Below are 27,515 nucleotides of genomic sequence, written 5' to 3'. Positions count from 1 at the left end.
TTACATTGACTAATATGTGTAGCCGAGGGTATTTTGGTGAAAACTCTAGTAAGTGTGAAGACCCTTTAACAGAAGCGTAGTGTTGTCACCTCTGACCACTTTATCTCTTTGTTTCCGCAAGACTTCCAACTATTTATACAATTTTCTGCTCAACCCACCCACTCTAACATGCTGACCACACCTGCGTGAGTAACGTGTGCAAAAATAAAATAAAAAATGTACACATGCATGTTATTCAATCATTGCACCCATTACTACTGTGTGTCAACGAGCGTCTGCGTAGCCAGCCGCTAAAATAGAACTTGGTTCTATTTGTGACGCTTGATGCGCTGCAAGTCCCGCCTCTCCCATCACCTCATTGGTTTTTAGTAGCATATACCCACGTGGGTGATTGAAACATGAACTGCGGTCCACACTCTAGTCCAGTTGGTGGTGGTAATGCACCTTAAAGTTGGTTGCCAACCGCCATATAAAGTCCGAAGAAGAAGAAGTAGCCTGAAGGAGGGGAGATTACTAGAAACAAACTCGGTTTACCATTTTATCTGTGGATTAATTCTCGGAGCACAGGACCTTGTGTATTTCAGGTAAAATAACAACCCAATGTTGTTATCCCAGGACAAATTAGCTAGCAACAGCGAGCTAGCTAGCTAAATTGCCAGAAATGTTTAATCCTTTTCAACCTGTCCTGAAATTAATATAGTTGGTTCAGAGTTCATTTCGATATTTCAAACTGTGCATCCTGATCATGTCAGTCTCACCATGTTCTGTTATGGAACAACAATCAAATTGAGGAATGATGATGTATAGGAGGTATGTGGAACATTTGCTTCTCAGCGAGAGAGAGAGAATAGTCTTCGTTTTTCTGCTAATTAATTCCAGCAATATGGTTGGTTCTTGAAGATTCTTTCACATTAATAGTTCTAATTAATAATTATATTAGCTTAACACACACAACAAGGTGGTATTTTTATAAACACCAGCCAAGTCAACCATCTTTTTAATTTGCCAATGCATTGTATTATTCCTAGGGCCTCTCATGTATGCCTCACTAATTGTCTGATTTAATTGGCCAATTACAGGTGTTTGGCAAAGGAATGAGTGACTGTGATTGGACCACCCCATCACATCTAGAGATGGATCTACTCCAATCGATAGATACATCCTGTTTTGCAGGAGTTGTGCCCGTATTTGTCACTCACTCTAATTTCCTGGAAAAAAATACATAACCGAATGATAATAAGAATGTCACAGTTTTGATGTAATTCTTTACATTGGGCTTACTGTGAATGACTCCATGGGAAGTCCATTCTCAGAACTCATACAATAGTCAAACCAAACCAACCGAGATGTCCCCAGCCTGTTATTGTCATGTGAGCATCAATCGCAGTATCCCACAATGGGAGGTTTCATTAAAAAAAGTAATTTTATGGTCTGTCAAGCCTCCATCTTCAGTGATTATGATGTTTGATGACATTTTAATATACATATATCTCGCTCTACAGTATATACTGTTGCTCTTTATTTATGAAATGCTTAACTCAAAACATACAATCAAGTAATATCCTTTGATGCACATTTACTGCATGACATCAATCAAAACGTACATCTGTCACTGATTCAGAGCTGGTCATGGGTGCACCTCAGCCACGCTCAAGGTCCTAAACGACATCATAACCGCCATCGATAAGAGACATTACTGTGCAGCCGTATTCATTCACCTGGCCAAGGCTTTCCACTCTGTCAATCACCACATTCTTATTGGCAGACTCGACAGCCTTGGTCTCTCAAATTATTGCCTCGCCTGGTTTACCAACTACTTCTCTGATAGAGTTCAGTGTGTCAAATCGGAGGGCCTGTTGTCCGGACCTCTGGCAGTCTCTATGGGGGTGCCAGAGGGTTCAATTCTCGGGCCGACTCTCTTCTCTGTATACATTAATGATGTCGCTCTTCCTTCTGGTGATTCTCTGATCCACCTCTACGCAGACGACACCATTCTATTCTTCTGGCCCCTCTTTGGACGCTGTGTTAGCTAACCTCCAGACGAGCTTCAATACCATACAACTCTCCTTCCGTGGCCTCCAACTGCTCTTAAATGCAAGTAAAACTACATGTATGCCATTCAATTGATCATCGCCCGCACCTGCCCGCCCGTCCAGCATCACTACTCTGGACGGCTCTGACTTAGAATATGTGGACAACTACAAATACCTAGGTGTCTGGTTAGACTGTAAACTCTCCTTCCAGACTCACATTAAGCATCTCCAATCCAAAATTAAATCTAGAATCCTATATCGCAACAATGCATCCTTCACTCATGCTGCCAAACATATCCTTGTAAAACTGACCATCCTACCGATCCTCGACTTCGGCGATGTCATCTATAAAATAGCCTCCAACACCCTATTCAGCAAATTGGATGCAGTCTATCACAGTACCATCCGTTTTGTCACCAAAGCCCCATACACTACCCACCACTGCGACCTGTACGCTCTCGTTGGTTGGCCCTCGCTTCATACTCATCGCCAAACCCACTGGCTACAGGTTATCTACACGTCTATGCTAGGTAAAGCCCCACCTTATCTCAGCTCACTGGTCACCATAGCAGGCCCACCCATAGCATGCGCTCAAACAGGTATATCTCACTGGGTACCCCCAAAGCCAATTCCTCCTTTGGTCGCCTTTCCTTCCAGTTCTCTGCTGCTAATGACTGGAACGAACAGGCAAAAATCACTGAAGCTGGAGACTCACATCTCCTTCAACTAGCTTTAAGCACCAGTTGTCAGAGCAGCTTACAGATCACTGCACCTGTACATAGCCCATCTGTAAACAGCCCATCTATCTACCTCATCTCCATACTGTATTTTTTTATTTATCTTGCTCCTTTGCACCCCAGTATCTCTACTTGCACATTAATTCCTGCACATCTACCATTCCAGTGTTACATTGCTATATTGTAATTACTTCGCCACCATGGCCTATTTATTGCCTTAACTCCCTTATCTTACCTCATTTGCACTCACTGTATATAGACTTTTGTTTTCTTTTTTTCTACTGTATTATTGTCTGTATGTTTTGTTTATTCCAAGTGTAACTCTGTGTTGTTGTATGTGTTGAATTGCTATGCTTTATCTTGGCCGGGTCACAGTTGCAAATGAGAACTTGTTCTCAACTAGCCTACCTGGCTAAATTAAGGTGAAATAAAAATAAATAAATAAATAAATTCATAGACAGTTATGTGGCTGCATTAAAGTAAACTGCTTCTTATTATGACAATGACTGGACCAATTTTACTGCAGACACACATTCACTGTGTCAGTGGCCTTCTGCAACACTGGAATGTTAAGCCAATAGGACGCACAAAATCTCCAACACAAAGTTATCGTGTCCTCGGTTCTCCCCTAGGCCACTTCACAGACACAAACAGGATTTTTCAGTCTCTGAGAGTGGTGTCTGGGCTGCCAGAATTAGCGGTGACAGCACTGTCACTCCTGATGCCACACTGCTTAATGGAGATAAGATCCATTAACCAGATTGGTTGTGACCTTGTCATTGGGCCGTGGGCCGGTGGGCACATAGCCGGAGTGATATGCGTTACCCGTCTATGACGTCACACCTCACTCGTCAGCACTGATCAGACATCATTGTCAGACTCTCAATGCTCAAGGATTTGACCAGTTACATAAGGAATAAGTTATTCATCGACGTCATCGACACCATGATTAACCCTAAATACCAGTCAATTCGTATGTCTGAATGTACCACCGGTCCATTTAAGATATACTGTACTTTACAATTGACTGGTTATATTTATGAGCGGAGTGCAGGGTGGACAGTTTGTACCTTTTGGGACTATTCTATTTTTTTTTTACATTGTACTAGGAAATCAAGAGTATCTCAAGTATTTTGAAAGTACTGTATGTGAACCAGGTCTGATAGATGTGAGGTGGTCCTCCTTATGTACTACTTCTGGACAGAAGCAGAGCGCTCTGACTGGGGCTGATAGTACTGCTGTGAAACTAGAGTCCTTTGGTTCTTTCATGATTCCGAGGCCATACAAAAACTGTCATCACTCTGACCCACTGCACTACCTGGTATTTTCCTTATCAGCTTCCAATGAGTCAGATTGTTCAAGAAATTTGACAACGGCAATGTGATTTGATCATTAAAATTCAGATGATTCAGATCTCCCAGTAAGCATGCTCCTATTTTCTTTAATTTCCCCTTCTTCATTAAATCAGTCATGGAATCATAAAAAATCACTGTTGGTAAAAATGGCTTGTGCAATACATGCCATATCCTTTAGAGCAATGATGCGCTATCTGTCTCGGGCAGCAGGTAGCCTAGCGGTTAACTGAAAGGAGGCTGGTTCAAATCCCCGAGCTGACTATGTGAACAAAATGTTGACATGTCCTTGAGCAAGGTACTTAACCCTAATTGTTCTGGACAAGAGTGTTGCTAAGTGACTGAAATGTCTGTGGAAGTAATGGTGATCTGAGTACAGTAAAAAAATGAACTCAGGTCATAATACAATGTCTGCATATCTACAAACACAGATAACTTGCTCAAACACCCCTTTATTGTTCCACAGTGTGTATGGGCAGATTTTGTTTACGTTATGATAACCATGTCTATTTCGTGGCCCACTGCCGGGCAAATGCATTGTGCGATTATTCTAACACATCCACCCATAGACGTCTGTGGGGTTTTGTATATGTGCACTACGCATGGTTCCCTGTATCTCCTCAGTATACATTGGGGTAATTTCTGGCCTCTGCTGGACGACTTGGCTAGTACCCATTTACGTTATGGATGGTTTTAAGGATGGTCATTCAGATGAAGCCAATCTGCCCCAGGGCAGTCATATCATGCCACGGACAGTACCATCTCAGGCAGAGAGGAGGGGATCCCTTTGAAAAAGTCATCACTAGTGCTTTTTCGCCAGAATGGCTGGTTTGGGATATTTTTTGAAACATCTGAAAAGGGTTGCTAAGAACTGTATTTTCATAGGATTTTTTATCTAAAGCTTTTTTGAAATGTTATCAGTCTGCTGCACAACTACAGATGTATGATTATTGTGGTTTTGATCAGTGTTGACATGTACTAAACCTTTTTTACAAGTGTGGCAACTCCTTAAGTATAATATCGCTTTTACCATTTTCTAAATACACTGTCCCTGTTTGGGATTTGTCCATATTGAACATATTGGATTTGTCAGTATGTAGGTCACAGACAAGCATGAATTATGATCTGCTTACTTATTTGAGCTTATTTGGCCTGAATACCATTCCATATAGACATGCATTATCCTTCCATCTACTTCCGGAGTACTCCTATGTCACTAATGCGTGTGTGTCAGTACTTGCTGTTTTTCAGCAACTCTAAAGCAACTCGTAAACTGCACTATCCAAGCAGGCAACATCTGCTGTGGCTTACTGGCACACGCGCTCTGCCTTCATGAAACAGGCTGGCTGGCAATATAAAAACATGCTCACTATTGGCAAGCAGAAGTCAAGTCTTTGGTCCCATCTTTGTTTACCTTTTAGAGTTAACTTTAGTTTATTCATAGACAGTGACAGTTGAAATTGCTGAGCACAATGCATACATAACCAACAGAAAGCCTACACACTTTGAAAAAGTCTCGGCTCTATGAAAGTTTTCTTTTCTTTTTTGAAGCGTAGACAGACACAGACACAAAAGCTATGGAAATGCACTTTGCAGTTACTGCCACTCAAACGTCTCACAAAAGAAGTCCCCTAGGCTACAATTGTAGTGGAAGAGGCAAATCTTACCAGCTGTAATCCATTACAAAACGGTGCAATTTTCTAACATTTAGAGAGTGATGATTTTGACAGGATACAACGTTTGCAAGTTATATGACTCTGCTCAATGAATGCAATAGTCAAGTCTTTTTCTCTTAATGAGCTTTTGCAAATGTTAAGAAAAGTGAGGTTGGAACATTTCCCATTATGTTTAAGACTTTGAGTAGTTTCGTAATGCTGTCGGCATTGCTTGGAGTTTTATTTATATTGTGGTGCTGAAGAAATGACATATTAAGTCATATTTCGTAGAATTTTATACTGTAAAATGTCTTGCTGTAAGCCATTCTCACCAAACAAAGAAAAAACATACATTAGTATTTATCTACCATATATGGAGAAATGTGTGGAGGCATTGGGAAGATAACATGAGAACAATAGTTCACAATAGTTTATTTTTAGCGTTTGTTAGTTCTGTAACTATACACTGAATATACAAAACATTACAGCTTTTCCCAATTGCTTACACACTAAAACTGGCCCATGAGGCACAATGACACAAACCTGTAACTCATTCGGCAGAACCATACACCAAATCTGCAATACTATTGGCACATGTTTTGCTTTATACTCAGATTGCAGTTCAATAACAAACGTATAACAAAAAATGCTCTACCTTTGCAAATCCCATCACCCAGGAACTAATTTTCATAGATGTGGCTGGATTCAATTTAGCGAAGACAAAGAGGAGAGGAGGGAACATCATTGGTCAACACGCCATCATTGAAGTAACTGGCCAGTGAGGGGGAAATGTCACCATATACGCAGCTATGAGCCACAATGGGTAGCTGGTTCCATGACGCAGCTGGTTCCATGACCATCCCAGGTTTACAATTCTCTATCTCCTACCATATTCCCCATTTCTCAATCCCATTGAGGAGTTGTTTTCAGCATGGCAGTGGAAGGTGTATGATCGCAAACCCCATGAACGTATGGCCCTTCTCCAGGCAATGGAGGAGGCCTGTGGTGACATTCCAGCAAAGTCCTGTCAGGGGTGGATCCGTCATGCCAGAAGATATTTCCCCCGCTGTCTGGCCAAGGAGAATATCACCTGTGATGTTAAGGAAAATTTGTGGCCTGACCAGAACAACAGACATGACTGATTTGTTTCTTGACTTATGATTTAGATTGTATTGTATTTTGACAGTTTCTTTATCTTGTCACGACTTCCGCCGAAGTCGGCTCCTCTCCTTGTTCGGGCGGCGTTTGGCGATCGACGTCACTGGCTTTCTAGCCATCGCCGCTCCATTTTTCATATGTCCATTTGTTTTGTCTTGTCCCATACACACCTGATTTTCATTCCCCAGTCAATCTACATGTATTTAGTCCTCTGTTCCCCATCATGTCTTTGTGAATAATTGCTCATTGTATATGGTGTCTGTTCACTCGCAATACTTTTATAGTTTATGTTGTGTGTTTTTGGGCACATAGCATTTTTTGTACCTATTGTTGAACGAAATAAAAGTGCACATGTCCAAATGACATCCAGACAACTTGACATAACTGTGGGAAGCATTGGAATCAACATGTGCCAGCATCCCTGTCAAACATGTTCGACACCTTGTAGAGTCCATGCCCCAACAAATTGAAGCTGTTCTGAGGGCATAAGGGGGTGCAACTCAATATTAGGAAGTTGTTCCTAATGTTTGGTGTAATCAGTGTATATGGCTGGAGTTAAGATTGTTTGTTAATGTCCCCAGTCAAAATTGTATTGAGCTGAGCAAAGTCAAGAATACAGTATGTTTTTCTTGGCAAGCCACAATAAAATAACATTACAGAGAATATCTTCATCCAACTAGCTCCAACAACATCATACTGTGTAAATAATCATACTTAGATGTATAAGTACACACACACACACACACACACACTCACACGTCAGTCCTCTGGCCATGTTTTGGCGTGTGCTGTCCAGAACAATTCCCCAGTGTTTTTGGGCTAGTCGCAGCCTAAGATAACATTGGTCTTACCATCATCTTTGGAACACACACTTGACATAGGAGGGGAAATTTGGAAGTGTATCATAGGAACAACCCTTGTCTTTTATGCATGCTTGTGTTAGTGTGTTTTATAAATACCTATTCATTAACCAGAAGGGCAACTTGGCTGATTAACATATTTTTTTGGTCACTTGGGTTTAACCGGGTCAGGTCTAGGTCTGATTGTCCTCAAGTCCGTTCAGGTCAGGGTCCAACTTTTTGGACCAGAGAAGACCTCGTGTGTGTGTGTGTGTGTGCGTACATGCACGTGTTGGTCTTTACAGTGGCTGAAGAGAAAGGGACACAAGGGAAACCACAATAAGAGAACTGTGGAATGTGTTTAGTCTCTTGGTCTTGGGATCAGAGGAGTCTTCTGGTGCATGGGAAACATCCACGAGGAGCTTCTCATGCCAGACATATGGGATAGCAGGAGATCAACTTCCTAGTTTTAGCTTCTTCACTGTCTTTGTCCTCAGTTACTCATGAGCTGGGGTTTTCGGTGCATTTCTTTATGGATGTTCATTCATATGCATCTGTTTACTGGCATTCTTATGTGTGTGTTTTTATGCGTGTGTGTTTTATAGCAACTCTCAGCTTTAGTAATCACCACTATGACACTGTGCAGAGGATAGAACATTGGACGAGCCAACAGGAAAACAGGAAAAACTCTTACCACTCGTAACGAGTCATGGGTTAAAAGAACTGACAGGAAGACATGAAGCAGACTCCGTTTATTGGATTAGCGTGGTAATGTGCAAGGTACTAGAACCCTTGGAGATGATTTAGCATCTGTCTGAGAATGTGAGTGTATTTTTAGGACTAGGGTCCCTCCAGAGAATATTGGCAGAGACAATGTTGATGTTTTATTTTGTAAAAAGGAAATTGAGTCTGTTCCATGTGTCTCTCTCTCTCTCAGTATTGTATTTGGCTAAAATGCTCAACATGTTCAACACGTTTTAAACAGTACCCTGCTCAAGTGTCTTTAAAATTATTGTTTTTTAAAATAGTTTCCCCCCCATTTTAATGGAAATCTATTACAGTAAGGTGCTTAATTGTTACCCAGAAGTTATTTGATATTGACATTAAAAAAAATAGCTGGGCCATGAAGTTTGTAATTCAAGGATGGCTAAATATATCCAGTCTGTCTCTGAATTCATACACCTTGGACTGTAAGGTAATGACAGTTAGAGAAGAGAATGGACATCACAGGACCTGCCCTAGCCTGGCACAAACCATTCACACATTTAAACTGGAAGCCAATCTTTTTAATGAAAAGGCTACACTTCACATTTGGCTACACTTCACAGGCAATACAATTGCACACTTGACATAACAATGGCCAACAATGAACACGTTCAACAAAACAAAGACATTTGCGCAAACATCAGTATTTCTGGTAAACAATGAAAGCACCCCTTAAAGGAAGAAACCAAATGACGAGAGGTGCTGCACAACCTTCACTGGTGCTCGCTCTCTAGGAGCCACTTCCGATCAGTAGTAGGCCTAGAGGCAGGTTGGCGATTAAAAAAACAAAGAGACAGAGAGTGGGCGAGTTTTACATGGCCCGGTACCCAGGTGTTTGAGGGAACCCAACGATAGCAACTTTAGCAAATAATATTTGAAGCAAAAAATGTGTTTGTTTTTGTGTGTGGAATGGAAGGAAATGTTGCTACATTGTCACAACTTTGAATATTGACATTTACATAGCTCTCTCTCTCTCTCTCTCATTCTCCTTGCTTTCTCTCTTTCTTTTTCTCTCTTTCTATCTCATGGTATATGTAGTACTTACCATTCCCACATGCTAATTCCCCATTAGTATGCAGTGTTTAAGATGAAAACATGCACATGAAAGTAATCCTAACTCTCCTTATTGTTAGACAGGCCCTCAATCCCTGAGAAATACGGACTCGGCTTAGATTGCAACCTCATGTTTACATCAAGAAAAATAACATGGTAGATGCCACAAAGTCAGGGAAGACAACAGCTTTACAGTATATACAGTAACACCTCCTCTTGGGATCTCTGGGGTCTGGCTGGGTGTGTGTCTGCGTGTTTGAGGCAGGCCTGCTCTAGCTTATGATTGGGGTAGAGATAGAGAGCTGTGATAACGATGGGAGACAGACAGCCCAGCCCTCAGCCCTGCCACTCACCCATGGCATAGGAATCGGATTAGAAGGGGGATTCGGCCGTGTATGTATGCCTCACAAAGTAATCCTACTGTACACTGGTCCAGAATGATGAGTCCACATTAGTCAGAGGCTAGTAGCCAGTATTTTAGCCATGGAGGCCTTGAGGGGGATGGGGTTTGGCCAAGCGCTAACATTTCATGATGGCATTGTGTACATTTATGCTTTTCTGTGATACTGTGTCTGGTTGATTGTCACCCGCTTACCTGTTATATCGTACAGTATGCATGCATGCTATTGCGTTGTGATGGGGGGGTGTAGTCCGCAGTGTTGGATGTACTGTACATTGTGACTCAATGTGGGAGGATTATTAACAGAGTATTTGAGTGTCTCATCCATCCATCAGTCGAAGGATTAGTAAATTCTTTGATCAATAATTATATTGTAAATACAAAACCTTCAGTGTTCATGATGGAGTTATACCATTATAGCCTTTATAGTTACCCTTTAGTAGTATCATACCATTAAAGCCTTTATAATTACCCTTTAGTAGTATCATACCATTATAGCCTTTATAGTTACCCTTTAGTAGTATCATACCATTAAAGCCTTTATAGTTACCCTTTAGGAGTATTATACCATTAAAGCCTTTATAATTACCCTTTAGGAGTATCATACCATTAAAGCCTTTATAGTTACCCTTTAGTGGTATTATACCATTAAAGCCTTTATAGTTACCCTTTAGTGGTATTATACCATTATAGCCTTTATAGTTACCCTTTAGTAGTATCATACCATTAAAGCCTTTATAGTTACCCTTTAGGAGTATTATACCATTAAAGCCTTTATAATTACCCTTTAGTAGTATTATACCATTAAAGCCTTTATAGTTACCCTTTAGTAGTATTATACCATTAAAGCCTTTATAATTACCCTTTAGTAGTATTATACCATTAAAGCCTTTATAGTTACCCTTTAGTGGTATTATACCATTAAAGCCTTTATAGTTACCCTTTAGGAGTATTATTTGAAAATCTAACAATAAATTAACTGCTCTCTCTTTTGCTCCTCCCTTGCTCCCCTCTTCCCTCCCTCCCCTCTCTCTGTCTCTACAGCAGTAGATGGTGTGGAGCTGACTTCAGCAGGTGGGGTATTTCTACAATTGGTAACTTGTGTTCCCCTCATTTGTGTGTGTGTGTGTGTACGTGTGTTCTACCCATCATCAGTACAATCATAATATGACCTTTCCTGTATCCCTTCAACCACTCTCCCACTCTCTCACCTTCTCAAACACACACACACACACACACACACACACACACAAACACACACACACACACACACACACACACACACACACACACACACACACACCGCTGTGGCTCCTGCTGCATTGATTGATTGATTGATTGATCAAGCCCAGTCACTATCACTTTGCTTGACTGATCTCCATGTGTCTCTCTTTTTTTGTTGTTAAGTTTTCTTTTAACTTTTTTACCAATGATGTTTACGTGATGCTTTTAGTTCCTTTCTCTCTTTGAACAAACATACAACCCTTGCCTAATACTCCCCAAACTCTAAACAAGCATTGAACCAATCAGAGACTTTTGTTGTTCTCCCTTGCAACAGAGAATTTCACAGAACAAAAGTTTACCATTGATCGACAACATAGATTCCCCAAGTTTGAGAACTCAAAACCACTTTGGTCCAGAACACTGCCAAACATCCAACCAAGTCCACAATATTGGATCGCGCAAATATGAATGAAAGAATGAAACTCATTGAAGTAAGCCTATAATTGAGTGATATATAATTCGTGTCAAGACGGTAGGAGTGCTTATTCAATTAGATTCTTCCTTTTTTGAGAATGCTCTTCTATAAAAAAGCCTCAATAAGCATTCTACACATTCTTCTTACTTGATAATAGCCCTATGAGTCAGGGTAGTTAGTGAGTGGAAAACGTTCCATCCCTGTATGAGCTCTGTACCAGTCTGTATCACAACCGGCTTTGATTGGGAGTCCCATAGGGCGGCTCACAATTGGCCCAGCGTCGTCCGGGTTTGGCCAGTGTAGGCCGTCATTGTAAATAAGAATTTGCTCTTAACTGACTTGTCTAGTTAAATAAAGGTTAAATAAAACATTTAAATTAAATAAAAAAACTCTGGTTAGTGTGCCTCCATAAGCATTTCTGTGATATTGTCCTCATGCTTCCCCAAGCAGCTGGCTGATGTTATTTGATGCACTTATTATTAGCATATGGTGTATAACAGGATGGATTGCTGGTGTATCTTGTCCATAGACTGGTTACATGGTAAGGAAAACAATGTGTGATTTTGTCATTTGGGTAACTATCCCTTCAGGATCAGCACAGTGGTTTATTATAAAAGCCCTCCAATGCATCTGCTGCTGCCTCAGAAAGCATGTTTGGCAATCACATGCTATTTCCAGTTACCTTGAAAGAGGAAAAGAAATCTAACAGAAGAAGCTTTTTATAAACTCTGTATGTATTAAATGGAACTGAAATATAATTTATTGCAGTTTTAGACTTGTCAAATAAAATCCCAGAGTTGAGAGGTCTCTATGAATGTTGTCTGGTTGTTAGTGTTTCTAGTTGGTAATGGGAATACTTTGGGTATCTTATTGGTTTCAATAGTCTGGAATAATGAGCCTATGTAAAGTAGAGGTTGCAAAATAGTTGGGAAGAGATTTTTGATGTACCGATTTCATGGCACATGGTTTATGAATTGATGCACAAAACAACGACGGATTGAAAACATTGAATTTTTTAACTTAAATTATTATACAAAATTCTTTCAGCCGATAGAATGTTATTTACATGGGGGATCCAACCTACCCAGCTCTGTAGATTTTGTTGCGAAGAGGCAGAATCATAAGGTCATTTGTCCATATGTGGCTTGTTTTTGGTCACAGGTCCAGGAATGGCTGAATAATTGCAATATTTACCTGGAGCTAACCCTGAAAAGTCATAGTCAATTGATTAATAATATAATAATACTTTTAGCCCAAAAATATTTTCAATTTACAATCTCTAGAAACAGTGAGAATAAAGGTTCAGAACTTTTGTGAACCATCACATCACAGTTGAACAAATATATGGCAATTAGAAATCCAAATGGATGGTGTTAAGAGATTTGACATCAATTTTATGTTATTTTAATGGACAAAAAATGTGCTTTTCTTTTGAAAACGAGGACATTTCTAGGTGACAACAAACTTTTGAACGGTAGTGTATGTATGTACAGTTGAAGTCGGAAGTTTACATACACTTAGGTTGGAGTCATTAAAAGTGATTTTTCAACCACTCCACATTTCTTGTTAACAAACTATAGTTTTGGCAAGTCAATTAGGACATCTACTTTGTGCATGACACAAGTAATTTTTCCAACAATTGTTTACAGACAGATAATTTCACTTATAATTCAGACTACGGATTGCAAATGCACATGGGGACAAAGATCATACATTTTGTAAAAATGTCCTCTGGTCTGAAGAAACAAAAATAGAACTGTTTGGCTATAATGACCATCGTTATGTTTGTTGGAAAAAGGGGGAGGCTTGCAAGCCGAAGTACACCATCCCAACCGTGAAGCACAGGGGTGGCAGCATCAATTTGTGGGGGTGCTTTGCTGCAAGAGGGTCTGTTGCACTTCACAAAGTAGATGGCATCATGAGGGGGGGTAAATAATGTGGATATATTGAAGCAACATCTCAAGACATCAGTCAGGGAGTTAAATCTTGGTCGCAAACGGGACTTCCAAATGGACAATGACCCCAAGCATACTTCCAAAGTTGTGGCAAAATGGCTTAAGGAATGGAGTGGCCATCACAAAGTCCTGACCCCAATCCTATAGAAACCTGTGGGCAGAACTGAAAAAGTGTATGCGAGCAAGGAGGCCTACAAACCTGACTCAGTTACACTAGCTCTGTCAGGAGGAATGGGCCAAACTTCACCCAACCTATTGTGGGAAGCTTGTGGAAGGCTACCTGAAACGTTTGACCCAAGTTAACAATTTAAAGGCAATGCTAGCAAATACTAACTGACTGTATGTAAACTTCTGACCCACTGGGAATGTGATGAAAGAAATAAAAGCTGAAATAAATAATTGTCTCTACTATTATTCTGACATTTCATATTCTTAAAATAAAGTGGTGATCCTAACTGACCTAAAACAGGGAATGTTTACTTGGATTAAATGTCAGGAATTGTGAAAAATTGAGTTTAAATGTATTTGGCTAAGGTGTATGTAAACTTCTGACTTCAACTGTATATATAGTTATATTTATGTATGTATATTTATGTATGTACTGTATATACAGTATTTGCAAGAAATATATGGGGCTTTGGAAGTAATGCAGACAATTACATTGATGGAAACTACAATCTATCTGCAATTTTAAAGCTGACCCTGAAAAAATCTAATAAAAGTAGGGATCAATTCGATTTCACTCTCAGTCAGTTTTAGTTGGACATGAAATTGTTATATGTGACTAAATTCCTGAATCCATTAATTTAGATGGATTTGACCCTAACTCTGACATATTCAGCTGTGGTCAACACCCTGCATTGCTGGCACTATAGACAACAGCATACATATCTCCATGCTCACGTCATGTCCTGTGCATCTCTTCTTAATCATTTCTTCTGTTTTAGATGGTTACAATGAGGTCAGAATCGTGTGTTGCTATGGTAGAATTTTCTTCTTTTCTTCTTTCATGTATATAGATTAACCTAATCTGGAACTTTTCAAATATCTGAAATGTTTTTTGATCCTTTAATAATAATGCCTCTGTTTATTTCATAGCAAAGTTGATTTTCTTCATGTGACATTCCATATCACGTGCCCATTTGAGCATGTGAATGTAGGTGTTTAAAAACAATATGCAAGGCAAAACACATGTAGTATCATGTTATGTCGTTTCAGTTACTCACAAATGTGTACACACACTCAGGAAAGCACAAACACAAGCACGCTTACACACACACAGACAGTACACAAAATTAAAAAATGACTGGTGCTATTATACTTTCTTGTTTCACTAAGTAACTAATGTTTTGTAATTACTGGTTTGAAAGTCAACTGTGAATTACCATGTTAATAACTCGTCCAAAAATCGGACCTTGTTACAAGGTGCCACTGCCATCAAATGAACATGTCATTCCAGGGTTATAGAGGGGGTATGTCAGTGTGAAATCAATGGAACATCTCTCACCAGTCATATCAGCTGAAAAGCTGCCTGACATCCAGGCAACACAGCCTTCATCCAGGCATCACAGCCTTCATCCAGGCATCACAGCCTTCATCCAGGCATCACAGCCTTCATCCAGGCATCACAGCCTTCATCCAGGCAACACAGCCTTCATCCAGGCATCACAGCCTTCATCCAGGCAACACAGCCTTCATCCAGGCATCACAGCCTTCATCCAGGCATCACAGCCTTCATCCAGGCATCACAGCCTTCATCCAGGCATCACAGCCTTCATCCAGGCAACACAGCCTTCATCTAGGCATCACAGCCATTTCATGAACTTTGAAAGTTTCTTCAAGTGCAGTCGCAAAAACCATCAAGCGCTGTGATGAAACTGGCTCTCATGAGGACCGCCACAGTAAAGGAAGACCCAGAGTTACCCCTGCTGCAGAGGATAAGTTCATTAAAGTTACCAGCCTCAGAAATTGCAGCCCAAATAAGTGCTTCACTGAGTTCAAGTAAAAGACACATCTCAACATCAACTGTTCAGAGGAGATTGCATGAAACAGACCTTAATGGTAGAATTTCTGCAAAGAAACCACTACTAAAGGACACCAATAATAAGAAGAGAGTTGTTTGGGTCAAGAAACACGAGCAATGGACATTAGACCGGTGGAAATCAGTCCTTTGGTCTGATGAGTCCAAATTTGAGATTTTTGGTTCCAACTGCCATGTCTTTTTGAGATGCAGAGCAGGTGAACGGATGATCTCCGCATTTGTGGTTCACACCGTGAATCATGAAGGAGGAGGTGTAAAGGTGTGGGAGTGCTTTGCTGGTGACACTGTCAGTGATTTATTTAGAATTCAAGGGACACTTGAATTCTGCAGCAATACGCCATCCCATTCGGCAGCAATACGCCATCCCATCTGGTTTGCGCTTAGTGTACTATCATTTGTTTTTCAACAGGACAATCACCCAACACACCTTCAGACTGTGTAAGGGCTATTTGACCAAGAATGAGAGCGATGGAGTGCTGCATCAGATGACCTGGCCTCCACAATCACTCAACCGCAACCCAACTGAGATGGTTTGGAATGTTGGACCGCAGAGTGAGTGAAAAGCAGCCTTCAAGTGCTCAGCATATGTGGGAACTCCTTCAAGACTATTGGAAAAGCATTCCAGGTGAAGCTGGTTGAGAGAATGCCAAAAGTGTGCTAATCTGTCATCAAGTCAAAAGGTGGCTACTTTGAAGAATCTAAAATATATTTTGATATTGGTTACTACATGATTACTTATGTGTTATTTCATAGTTTTGATGTCTTCACAATTATTATACAATGTAGAAAATAGTATAAATAAAGAAAAACCCTTGAATGAGTAGGTGTGTCCATACTTTTGACTGGTACTGTATATGTATCACAGAATTGGGGAGAAACATTATTTTGTAATGCTAAAGTTGAAATCTGAAGCAGTGCTTAAAAAAACGAAGTGTGACACATTTGTATAGCATTCGCCGACAGCTTCAGGAAATATCTGCAATTTTGTGAACATCAGGACATACAATTCTGTTACGTACGCCTCTTGGAGGAGGGAACGCAATACCCCACTACATCTCAACTCCCCGTGGAGTGAAAAAAGTATGTGATCGTAGGTGCGGGAAGGACGTCAGAGGCAGAGAAAAATACCATTTACAGGGAATTTATTATTTCTAAATACGGCAATGTGGGGAAAAGGGTCTGGACGGAACCAAAGCAAAGAAAGTCAAAGTTAAGGAATCCTCTCTCTAGAAGACTTACCTAGTGTGCATAGACAGATTAAATACTACGGGTTATGTATGCCCACAGGCACGCTCCCAAGGTGCATTCCCCTTCCCCCCCTGGGAACAAATGAAACCGAATAATTTATGTGAACAATTTCATTAACCAATAACACTAAGTCCTATTGGCATACACATACCTATGAAGGAGCGGCTACAAAATAATATCATCAAAACTTTTACTGACTGCCACAACAACCAACACAGGACATAAAAATATGCTCTCCTCCCTGAGGGAGGAACACTGGCTTTTATCAAGTTGGTAATTGAAGAGACAGCTGTATCCCCTGACAAGCAGGAGGGGTCAGAGCTCCAATCAGCGATGGGGTCGACCAATCAGCTGCTTAGGAATCCAGGAAGCCATTTCCTGAAATACATACACATAGAAACCCACAACAACACAGAAACTTGGGAATGTAACAGTATCTCTTCTCTTTATTGGATACGAAATACACATCATTTTTAATTACTGCAATACCTGTTTGCTCTCTACTGGTTTTAATTAACGATGAATTTGATATGCATTTTTAATATGTGGTAAGGGAGCATTCATTATTTCGCTTGTGAGGGCCTTATTAATCCCCATAAACTTGTTTAATATATTAATAATGTACTGTGCATTCGGCAAGTATTCAGAGCCATTGACTTTTTCCATATTTTGTTACGTTACAGCCTTATTCTAAAATGCATGAAATCGTTTTTCACCCTCATCAATCTATACGCAATACCCCAGAATGACAAAGCAAAAACAGATTTTTAGACATTTTTGCAAAAAAACTAAAATATCACATTTACTCAAGTATTCAGACCCTTTACTCAGTACTTTCTTGAAGCAACTTTGGTAGCGATTACAGCCTTGAGTCTTCTTGGGTATGAAGCTACAAGCTTGGCACAACTGTATTTGGGAGTTTCTTCCATTCTTCTCTGCAGGTCCTTTCAAGGTCTGTCACGTTGGATGGGGAGCATCACTGCACAGCTATTTTCAGGTCTCTCCAGAGATGTTTGACCAGGTTCAAATCCAAGCTCTGGCTGGGCCACTCAAGGACATTCAGTGGCTTGTCCCAAAGCCACTCCTGTGTTGTCTTGGCTGTGTGCTTATGGTCATAGCCCTGTTAGAAGGTCAGCCCCAGTGTGAGGCTCTGAGCGCTCTGGAGCAGGTTTTCATCAAGGATCTCTCTGTACTTTGCTCCGTTCATCTTTCCCTCGATCCTGACTAGTCTCCCAGTCCCTGCCACTGAATAACATCCCCACAGTATGATGCTGCCACCACTATGCTTCACCGTAGGGATGGTGCCAGGTTTCCTCCAGACGAGACGCTTAGCGTTCAGGCCAAATAGTTCAATCTTGGTTTCATCAGACCAGAGAATCTTGTTTGTCATGGTCTGAGAATCCTTTAGGTGCCTTTCAGCAAAATTTAAGCGGGCTGTCATGTACCCTTTTACTGCTTCTGTCTGGCTACTCTACCGTACAATTCCTTCAACCTCACGGCTTGGTTTCTGCTCTGACATGCACTTTTAACTGTGGGACCTTAGATATACAGGTGTATGCCTTTCCAAATCATGACCAATTAATTCAATTTAAAACAGGTGGATTCCAATCAGGTTGAAGAAACATCTCAATGATGACAAATGGAAACAGGATGCTTCATTTCCGAGTCTCATAGCAAAGGGTCTGAATACTTACAGTATATAAATAAGTTATTTCTGTTTTATATTTTTAATAAGTTTGAAAGAAAAGTCTAAAATCCAGTTTTTGCTATGTGATTACGGGGTATTGTGTGTAGATTGATGAGGGGGAAAAGGGTATTTAGTCCATTTTAGAATAATTATGTAACGCAACAAAATGTGGAAAAATGGAAGGGGTCTGAATACTTTCTGAATGCACTGTATCTACGTCTCTTTTTGTAAACAGGGGAGGAATTGCAGGTTTAATGGGCACTGGTTGGCCATTATGTAACACAAGACTGGACTTTCTGTGTAAAATAGCACTTTATATAATGGCCATGCTGCATTTCTGTGCTCTACTCTTAGACCTGGACCACTCAGACATTGACATGCTAAAAGCTCCTCACAATTCCGGTACATTCAGTGTGAGTTCTTGCACAGTGCAAGCTTCTTTACAGTATGCATAATGGTGCTCCTAAAGTAGCCAATTCCCTTCTCTTTCAATCTGCATAGAATCATCTCTACGATTCCACTGTGATGTTTGAAAAAAGGTACTAAGTGAAAAGCTTGGCACAGCTTTTTCGTCCTCTTATTAGTTCAAGTGTGTGAGTAATACCTTATACGCACTAATGCTAATTTAGCCTTATTGCAGATTTGACCACTTAATGGCAGTATGATCTCCATTCAGTCTAATACACTATTTAAATCATGTTACTGATGTTGAACAGATCACTCTTTCACACATAATTATGTGCTGCTTTATTTCCAATTCCTGACGTGTCAGAAGCAGTGCTGACATATGAGGCTCGGCACTTATTATTAATGAACTGTTAGGAAAGAAGCTGTGTTTGTGTTCTGCACAGAGGTGCTTAAGAGGAGTCAGCTGGGACTTTTTCTGCGAATATTAAGACCTCTATTGGAGTAACCTTGTATGGGATCACATTCCCTGTATATATTGGATGAAAGGAAATGGAAAACACCATGACCTTTTAACTTCCTCTATGCATCTCTTTGTTGTAGCTTTTCCTCCCGTACTTTCTTCCTTTTGAGAAATGTGCTTGACAGACCTCGATGTAGTCATATGAGCTTGACTGGTTAACAAAACTCTTTATGGAATGAAGCACAGGCTTTCTTTCATTGCATTACGAGCTGGGCATTCATGACTTTTCCAGATCCACAGAATGTCCAATGCGTGATAAGGGCCTATGCATTGCCAATAATAAGTGAATCAGTCAATGCCTGACTGTATTATGGAGAGACTTATGCCAGCGAACTTTCGTTGACCACCCTGGTGCGGCGACTCTTCTCCTGGAGCAGTCTTCATCTGATTGGCTCAGGCCTAATTAGGTTTGATTGGCTCACATGGTCAGAACAGGAATAACTTTCTTCCAAGGTCCCCTCTGCTACTGTTGTGACATTTCCATGTTCTGACTAGTCTTTCCTTCTCTTCCTCTTCTGTCAACGGTCGGTGTATTTTGTTTTGACCTCCCTGGGAGATATATTTGACATGCCGGAGTCTTAGGCAGTTCCGTCTTACGTCTTTGATGTGCCTTTTATACTTTCTGACTTTGCAAGTGCATTCGTCTGTCATTGTCAAATGTCAATGTGTCTGATCCATTTCGTCATGGCAGGGTGCAAGGACATGTACAGATAGAAAGGTAAAGAGGAAAGGACTTACTAAAAGCATCCCAGGATGTGTCCTGCTGAGAAGGCTACTGTCCGTTAATGTGGACCCATGCCAGTTGCTATCAGAGAGCACTGGGAAGGATGGGCTGAAGAAGCAGTGTCAAATAAAAGGAAGTGACATAATCAGGCCAATGTTAGAGCCCTGTGCCGTCTCACCAAGTATACATTTAGAGCAGAGGCTCTGAATTGGAACTTCCTAATTTACCACCCTTGAATGCATGCAAGTGGAAAATACACACAATTGAAAGGACTGAGGGTTCACAATGTGTTACAAATTACATTTGATTGCATAATCTATAAACTATTTTATGTATATCTTTACTGTACTTTTTTGGCCTTTTCAGACCATACACTTTTCCCATTGTTGTGTAAAACAGACTTGAATAAAGAGCAATGGTAATGTCATCTTTCTGTAGACACTAACTCTGCCACATGAAATACATTTTGTTTTTGTATTGTTTTTGGCTAAATGCCGAAAATAAGGTACAGTGGGGCAAAAAAGTATTTAGTCAGCCACCAATTGTGCAAGTTCTCCCACTTAAAAAGATGAGAGGGGCCTGTAATTTTCATCATAGGTACACTTCAATTATGACAGACAAAATGAGAAAAAAAATCCAGAAAATCACATTGTAGGATTTTTAATGAATTTATTTGCAAATTATGGTGGAAAATAAGTATTTGGTCACCTACAAACAAGCAAGATTTCTGTCTCTCACAGACCTGTAACTTCTTCTTTAAGAGGCTCCTCTGTCCTCCACTCGTTACCTGTATTAATGGCACCTGTTTGAACTTGTTATCAGTATAAAAGACACCTGTCCACAACCTCAAACAGTCACACTCCAAACTCCACTATGGCCAAGACCAAAGAGCTGTCAAAGGACACCAGAAACAAAATTGTAGACCTGTACCAGGCTGGGAAGACTGAATCTGCAATAGGTAAGCAGCTTGGTTTGAGGTAATCAACTGTGGGAGCAATTATTAGGAAATGGAAGACATACAAGACCACTGATAATCTCATTCGATCTGGGGCTCCACGCAAGATCTAAAAATGGTGAACGGTGAGCAAAAATGCCAGAACCACACGGGGGGACCTAGTGAATGACCTGCAGAGAGCTGGGACCAACGTAACAAAGCCTACCATCAGTAACACACTACGCCTCCAGGGACTCAAATCCTGCAGTGCCAGGCGTGTCCCCCTGCTTAAGCCAGTACATGTCCAGGCCCGCCTGAAGTTTGCTAGAGAGCATTTGGATGATCCAGAAGAAGACTCGGAGAATGTCATATGGTCAGATGAAACCAAAATATAACTTTTTGGTAAAAACTCAACTAGTCGTGTTTGGAGGACAAAGAATGCTGAGTTGCATCCAAAGAACACCATACCTACTGTGAAGCATGGGGGTGGAAACATCATGTTTTGGGGCAGTTTTTCTGCAAAGGGACCAGGACGACTGATCCATGTAAAGGAAAGAATGAATGGGGCCATGTATCGTGAGATTTTGAGTGAAAACCTCCTTCCATCAGCAAGGGCATTGAAGATGAAACGTGGCTGGGTCTTTCAGCATGACAATGATCCCAAACACACCCCCCGTGCAACAAAGGAGTGGCTTTGTAAGAAGCATTTCAAGGTCCTGGAGTGGCCTAGCCAGTCTCCAGATCTCAACCCCATAGAAAATCTTTGGAGGGAGTTGAAAGTCCGTGTTGCCCAGCAACAGCCCCAAAACATCACTGCTCTAGAGGAGATCTGCATGGAGGAATGGGCCAAAATACCAGCAACAGTGTGTGAAAACCTTGTGAAGACTTACCGAAAATGTTTGACCTCTGTCATTGCCAACAAAGGATATATAACAAGGTATTGAGATAAACTTTTGTTATTGACCAAATACTTATTTTCCACCATAATTTGCAAATAAATTCATTAAAAATAATTTTGTCTGTCATAGTTGAAGTGTACCTGTGATGAAAATTGCAGGCCTCTCTCATCTTTTTAAGTGGGAGAACTTGCACAATTGGTGGCTGACTAAATACTTTTTTGCCCCACTGTATGTGGTAAACATAGGCTTAGGAGATCTAATCATTTTTTTTCTATTAAATAATCTTCATCAGCTAACGTTTTCTTCATTTATGCAATCAGAACAAGCACATTTAAACTCATAGAGGCTTCATAATTAATAAATGTCATGTTAACTGACTGATATTATCTCATAGAACAAAACAAATAAGATATGGGGGGCAGGCAACCAGGTGGTTACCAATTCGAATCCCGGGGCCGACGGGAAAAATATGGCAGGAACAGAGCTGGCAATCTGAGGGTTGCTGGTATCAAATCCTAGATGCTATTGCCTGCCGGTGTGCCCTTGACCAAGGCACTTAACCCCCACAACAATGGTGCCCAGTGTGGCAGCCCCCTGCACCGCTTCAAAAAAACTGTATGTGTGTCTTTCAAGGGGCTGGGTTAAAAGAACAAGTCAAATTTAGTTTGGATCTGTGTGCAATTGACCAATAAAGTGATATTAATATCCTAAACCTGTGTTATCCTCAGACCTTATTTTCCCCAAACCTCGTTCTTTCCTCATTAATTTCCCCCATATGAATGGCTGGTCCTGGGTGGCACAGCAGTCAAACGCCCTGCCCCACAGTGCTAAGACGTCACTACAGCCTGGGGTTTGATCCCTGGCTGTGTCACAACCGGCCGTCACTGGGACCCCCAAAATTGGCCTAGGACTTTCCAGGGTAGGGGAGGGTTTGGCCGGTGGGGCTTTCCTTGGCTCATCGTGCTCTAGCGACTCCTTGAGACAGTGCCGGGTGCCTGCAAGCTGACCCAGGGAGTCAGTCGATCAGTGTTTCCTCCGACACATTGTTGCGGCTAACATCCGGGTTAAGCGAGCAGTGTGATATGAAGTAGACGGCCAGGCGGGTAGTGTTTTGGAGGATGCACGACTCAACCTTTGCCTCTCCCGAGCCCATTAAGGAGTTGCAGAGATTAGCCAAAGGACCTAATTCAGGGAGAAAACAGGGAGAAAAAACATGGAAAAATACGCATGTGGCCATACCACCCTGATCTTGCCTGTTCAGGGTCGGGCCTGGTTAGTACTGGCATGGGAGACCGCCTGGGAATACCAGGTGTCGTAGGCAAAAAAAAGGGTTTTACAAAGAAAAGGAAAAGGAATGGCTGAACTAACCAGAGGTAACACATTTTTGTTTTTTAGGACTACAAGCAGGTACGCTCTAGAGTTGTGGCTCAATTATGTATCCCAATACATAGATATGTACACAGTCCCTTGTGGATTTATTGGGTTGTCAGTCATTTCTGTTTTTCAGGCTCTGTCCTCATTGTAACTCAGTCCTCTAACGCAGTGTTTCCCAAACTCGGTCCAGGGGCCCCCTGGGTGCACATTTTGGTTTTTGCACAGCTGATTCAAATTGAGGACAGTGGATATGGAGCCTGGCTAACAGAAATGACGTGCTCTAACAAGTGTGGTGATGAGGGAGGGTTCCTCTCTACTAGCCCTGATAAGGGGTCAGGATGGGGGATGGTTGAGGATTGAGGTTCTGTGAAGTCACAGTTAGGGTGGGGGGTGCCAGCTTCTCAGAATATTCTGTGACTGTAAATACAAGGTAATCATGCTGATGATCAGCCAAGCACAGTGGTTGGTTCAATCCGCCCCTGATTCACTCTGCCCCCTCTCCACCATTCAACCCATTTTATGTGGGACCACCAGAGATTGTAATCGAGGCTATAACGTTAAGCATTCCTCAGGTTGCTGAGACGTTTTAAATGTGAACAACATTGTTTGTTGGTTGAAAGATGCACTTTACAGCAGACTTTTGTGGCATATGCATGTGGAACGTATATAGTAACACATCGAGAAATGCTGGATGAGAAAAATGAAATACCCAGAATAACCACAGGGAAGAAATCCCAGTAACATAGCCAAGTGTGGCTCTATGCCTCAATGCCTGATCATAATCAAATATGATTAATCCGATTTAAAGGTGCATGGTCTTAGGTAGACTGTATACGGAGTTGACTGAGGAGTTTAGATTGCGGTCTTTAATGTACACTGAGTGTACAAAACATTAGGAAAACCTTCCTAATATTAAGTTGCACCCCTTTTGCCCTCAAAACAGCCTCAATTCGTCAGGGGCATGGACTCTACAAGGTGTTGAAATGCGTTCCACAGGGATGCTGGCCCGTGTTGACTCCAAATCTTCTCACAATTGTGTAAAGTTGGCTGGATGTCCTTTGGGTGGTGGATCATTCTTAATACACATGGTAAACTGTTGACCTTGAAAAGCCCAGCAGCGTTGCAGTTCTTGAAACACTCAAACCGGTGCGCCTGTCACCTACTACCGTACCCTGTTCAAAGGTACTTAGATATTCTGTCTTGCCCATTCACCCTCTGAATTTCATACATACACAATCCAGCTACACTGATTGAAGTGGATTTAACCGGTGAAATCAGTAAGGGATCATATCTTTCACCTGGATTCACCTGGTCAGTCTATGTCATGGAAAGAGCAGGTGTTCCTAATTTTTTGTATACTCAGTTCATATGGTTTATCCCTCGGCCTAATGCAATTTAGCTGGGTAAATATACAATCCCCCAGCATCGGAACAAGCTAATGTTCCTAAAACCTGCCAAATAGGATTTAGTGGCTCGACTGTACCCGACACACCGAAAATGTCAGCCTTTTGTGATTGATCTTAGAGGAAACATAGGATGCTTTTCTGTGTTTAACCACTCATCAGGTTTTCACCGTTGATTGATTGGGCTCTCTTTGCAGCCCAAAAGGAAATTGCGGAGCTCGCGCAGGCATCGCGTGGCACACATCTATCATGGGCTAGTGCGCACAAGACTACAGTGGCTGACATTCGCACAGCAAAGCCCTCAACCTCTTTACAACACACACACACCGACAGCAAAGAGAACAACGTCGTAGGACAAAGAACGTTTTAGCAGGGTGAAGTCTCAGAGGACACTGCTAATATAGACTGCCCCTCTTTCTCTCTCATTCTCTCTCCCTTTCTCTCTCTCATTCTCTCTCTCATTCTCTCTCTCATTCTCTTTCTATCTCTCTCTTCTCTTTTCTATCTCTCTCGCTCTCTCTTTCTTTCACTCTCTCTCTTTCTATCTCTCTCGCTCTCTCTTTCTTTCACTCTCTCTCTTTCTATCTCGCTCTCTCTTTCTTTCACTCTCTCTTTCTTTCTCTCTCTCTCTCTTTCTTTCTCTCATTCTCACTCACTCACTCACTCACTCACTCACTCACACTCTCTCACTCACTCACTCACTCACTCACTCACTCACTCACTCACTCACTCACTCACTCACTCACTCACTCTGCTGTGGTTGTGCTTTGTGCAGGGATGCATTCTCCATTAGAGAGGCTTTCAGTGTTCCTTTGTGCTGTTATAGATCGTCACGTCAAAACAGCCCTGACGCCTGACACCCTCTTCTCCTCCTTAGAGAGCAAGGCCTTTGTGAAAGCTATTATACTTTTCTCTGTTCAACTAATTATCCACAAGTCTCATTAATACTGATACAGGAGTGAGGCGGAATGGGCTTGACTTTGATAGGGTTACCCTCGTTTGCAATTCTTATGCAACGGCGTGACACTGCCAACAACACGTAGCAATAAGCTAGCCTGTGTTCATTCTGAAGGCTGAATCTGCCCTGGATCTCTATGATGTTGTGACATTGCTACTCTTTTCTTGTGACTAAGGTTAAGCAGATGAGAGAGAATAGGCTGTTTGTGTGTTGACTGGACACTAGCAATTGTGCTGAAATTGGTCCTTCACCTATCGATGTGAGAGCGAGGACATGAATCGAACCCTGAGACCTGTCATCTCTTATAGGTGTTACTGAAGACAAAGGAAATAGAATAAATGTCCTATCAAAAGGCAGTTAAATCAACAATTTATTTTTATTTTTTTAACAAAAGACATGTTTCATGTCCTTTGAAGCATTGAATATTGGCTCAAGTTGTTTTATTTAACATCCCATGGTTAAATATGTGTTGAGCCAATACGTAACTATAAGCCTTCTCAGTCACGATAAATTCATTGTGAACGGGCGATGCTCCTACCCTCCTGGTTACAAAATAGATCTGATTGATGTTTAAGTCTCTGACAAATAAGTAAATCACAGAATTATTAAATAACATAATTTGATAGTCGATCCCCCCATCCCTCCAAAGTTATTTGCATTAATATCTTCCCTGTGAGAGATTACAAAAGTTTTGCCATCAAACTTCAACTGGGAAGTTTTGACAGCATCCAGGCAGTTCTACACCTCGTTGTTTAAAACATGAGGGAGCTATTGGCAGGCTCGGAGTTATGAATCCAATAAGCCTTCAACGAGGCCTTGTCATTTACATTTGGCCCACACTGCAGGTAGTAGTCGTCAGTGAGGGGTTTTAGATGGCAGTGTTATGGCACCATGTGGTAGGCACTGTCAGTGCAGTGACATATTGCTGTGTCATAAGTGTTTGCTTGTAATAACTTTGAGTCCAAGCCTTTGCTGTCATTATTATTCCCTAAGAAATGACATTGTAGAAAAACTGAATTGGAAAAATAGAAAAGGCCTGGGAAAAGATGAGTGTGCTAACCAAGTTATTAATCATCATCAACTGAGACAGACCAGGCACTTTCAAATAAAATATGTTTTGCTCTTATTGAGATTTCAGCTTTGCTTATTTAATGTGTGTTTTGCTGTGTGGGTGTATTTGTTGGCTTCATTGCAGTTAAACAGGCTGAACTCTACGCTATGTTTATCTTAGGAAATGCTGCTTTCCTAGTGTGAGGTATTCCAGGATCATTAGTGCAGCCTCTGTGCCTTGGGCAGCTCAGAATGGTTCGTACGAGGCTAGCTCTGGGCAGCTCAGGATGGTTCGTACGAGGCTAACTCTGGGCAGCTCAGGATGGTTTGTAAGAGGATAGCTCTGGGCAGCTCATGATAGTTTGTACAAGGCTAGCTCTGGGCAGCTCATAATGTTTCGCACGAGGCTAGCTCTGGGCAGTTCAGGATGGTTTGTACGAGGCTAGCTCTGGGCAGCTCAGGATGGTTCGTACGGGGCTAGCTCTGGGCAGCTCCGGATGGTTCGTACGAGGCTAGCTCTGGGCAGCTCAGGATGGTTCGTACGAGGCTAGCTCTGGGCAGTTCTGCAGAACTCTTATACTAGAACTCTGTGAATGACAGGCACTTTATCTATCACTCTCCAT

The 27,515-nt window shown here is 41.4% G+C and overlaps 1 protein-coding gene across 2 annotated transcripts in view; it reads left to right on the top strand.

The window, feature by feature from the left end:
- Positions 1-27,515, top strand: part of LOC112247249 (EGF-like repeat and discoidin I-like domain-containing protein 3) — a 199,342-nt gene that overhangs the window by 34,079 nt on the left and 137,748 nt on the right. The window contains exon 2 of one of the 2 annotated variants that reach the window (XM_042320362.1): positions 11,040-11,066. In XM_042320362.1, coding sequence (XP_042176296.1) covers positions 11,040-11,066 — 27 coding nt within the window. Of the gene's footprint in view, positions 1-11,036; positions 11,067-27,515 lie in introns of both variants that reach the window. The other variant, XM_042320361.1, reaches the window with a different exon arrangement.

Source organism: Oncorhynchus tshawytscha, linkage group LG04, assembly GCF_018296145.1.
Source record: "Oncorhynchus tshawytscha isolate Ot180627B linkage group LG04, Otsh_v2.0, whole genome shotgun sequence".
Taxonomy (NCBI): Eukaryota; Metazoa; Chordata; class Actinopteri; order Salmoniformes; family Salmonidae; genus Oncorhynchus; species Oncorhynchus tshawytscha.
This window is presented reverse-complemented; position numbering and strand designations above follow the sequence as displayed.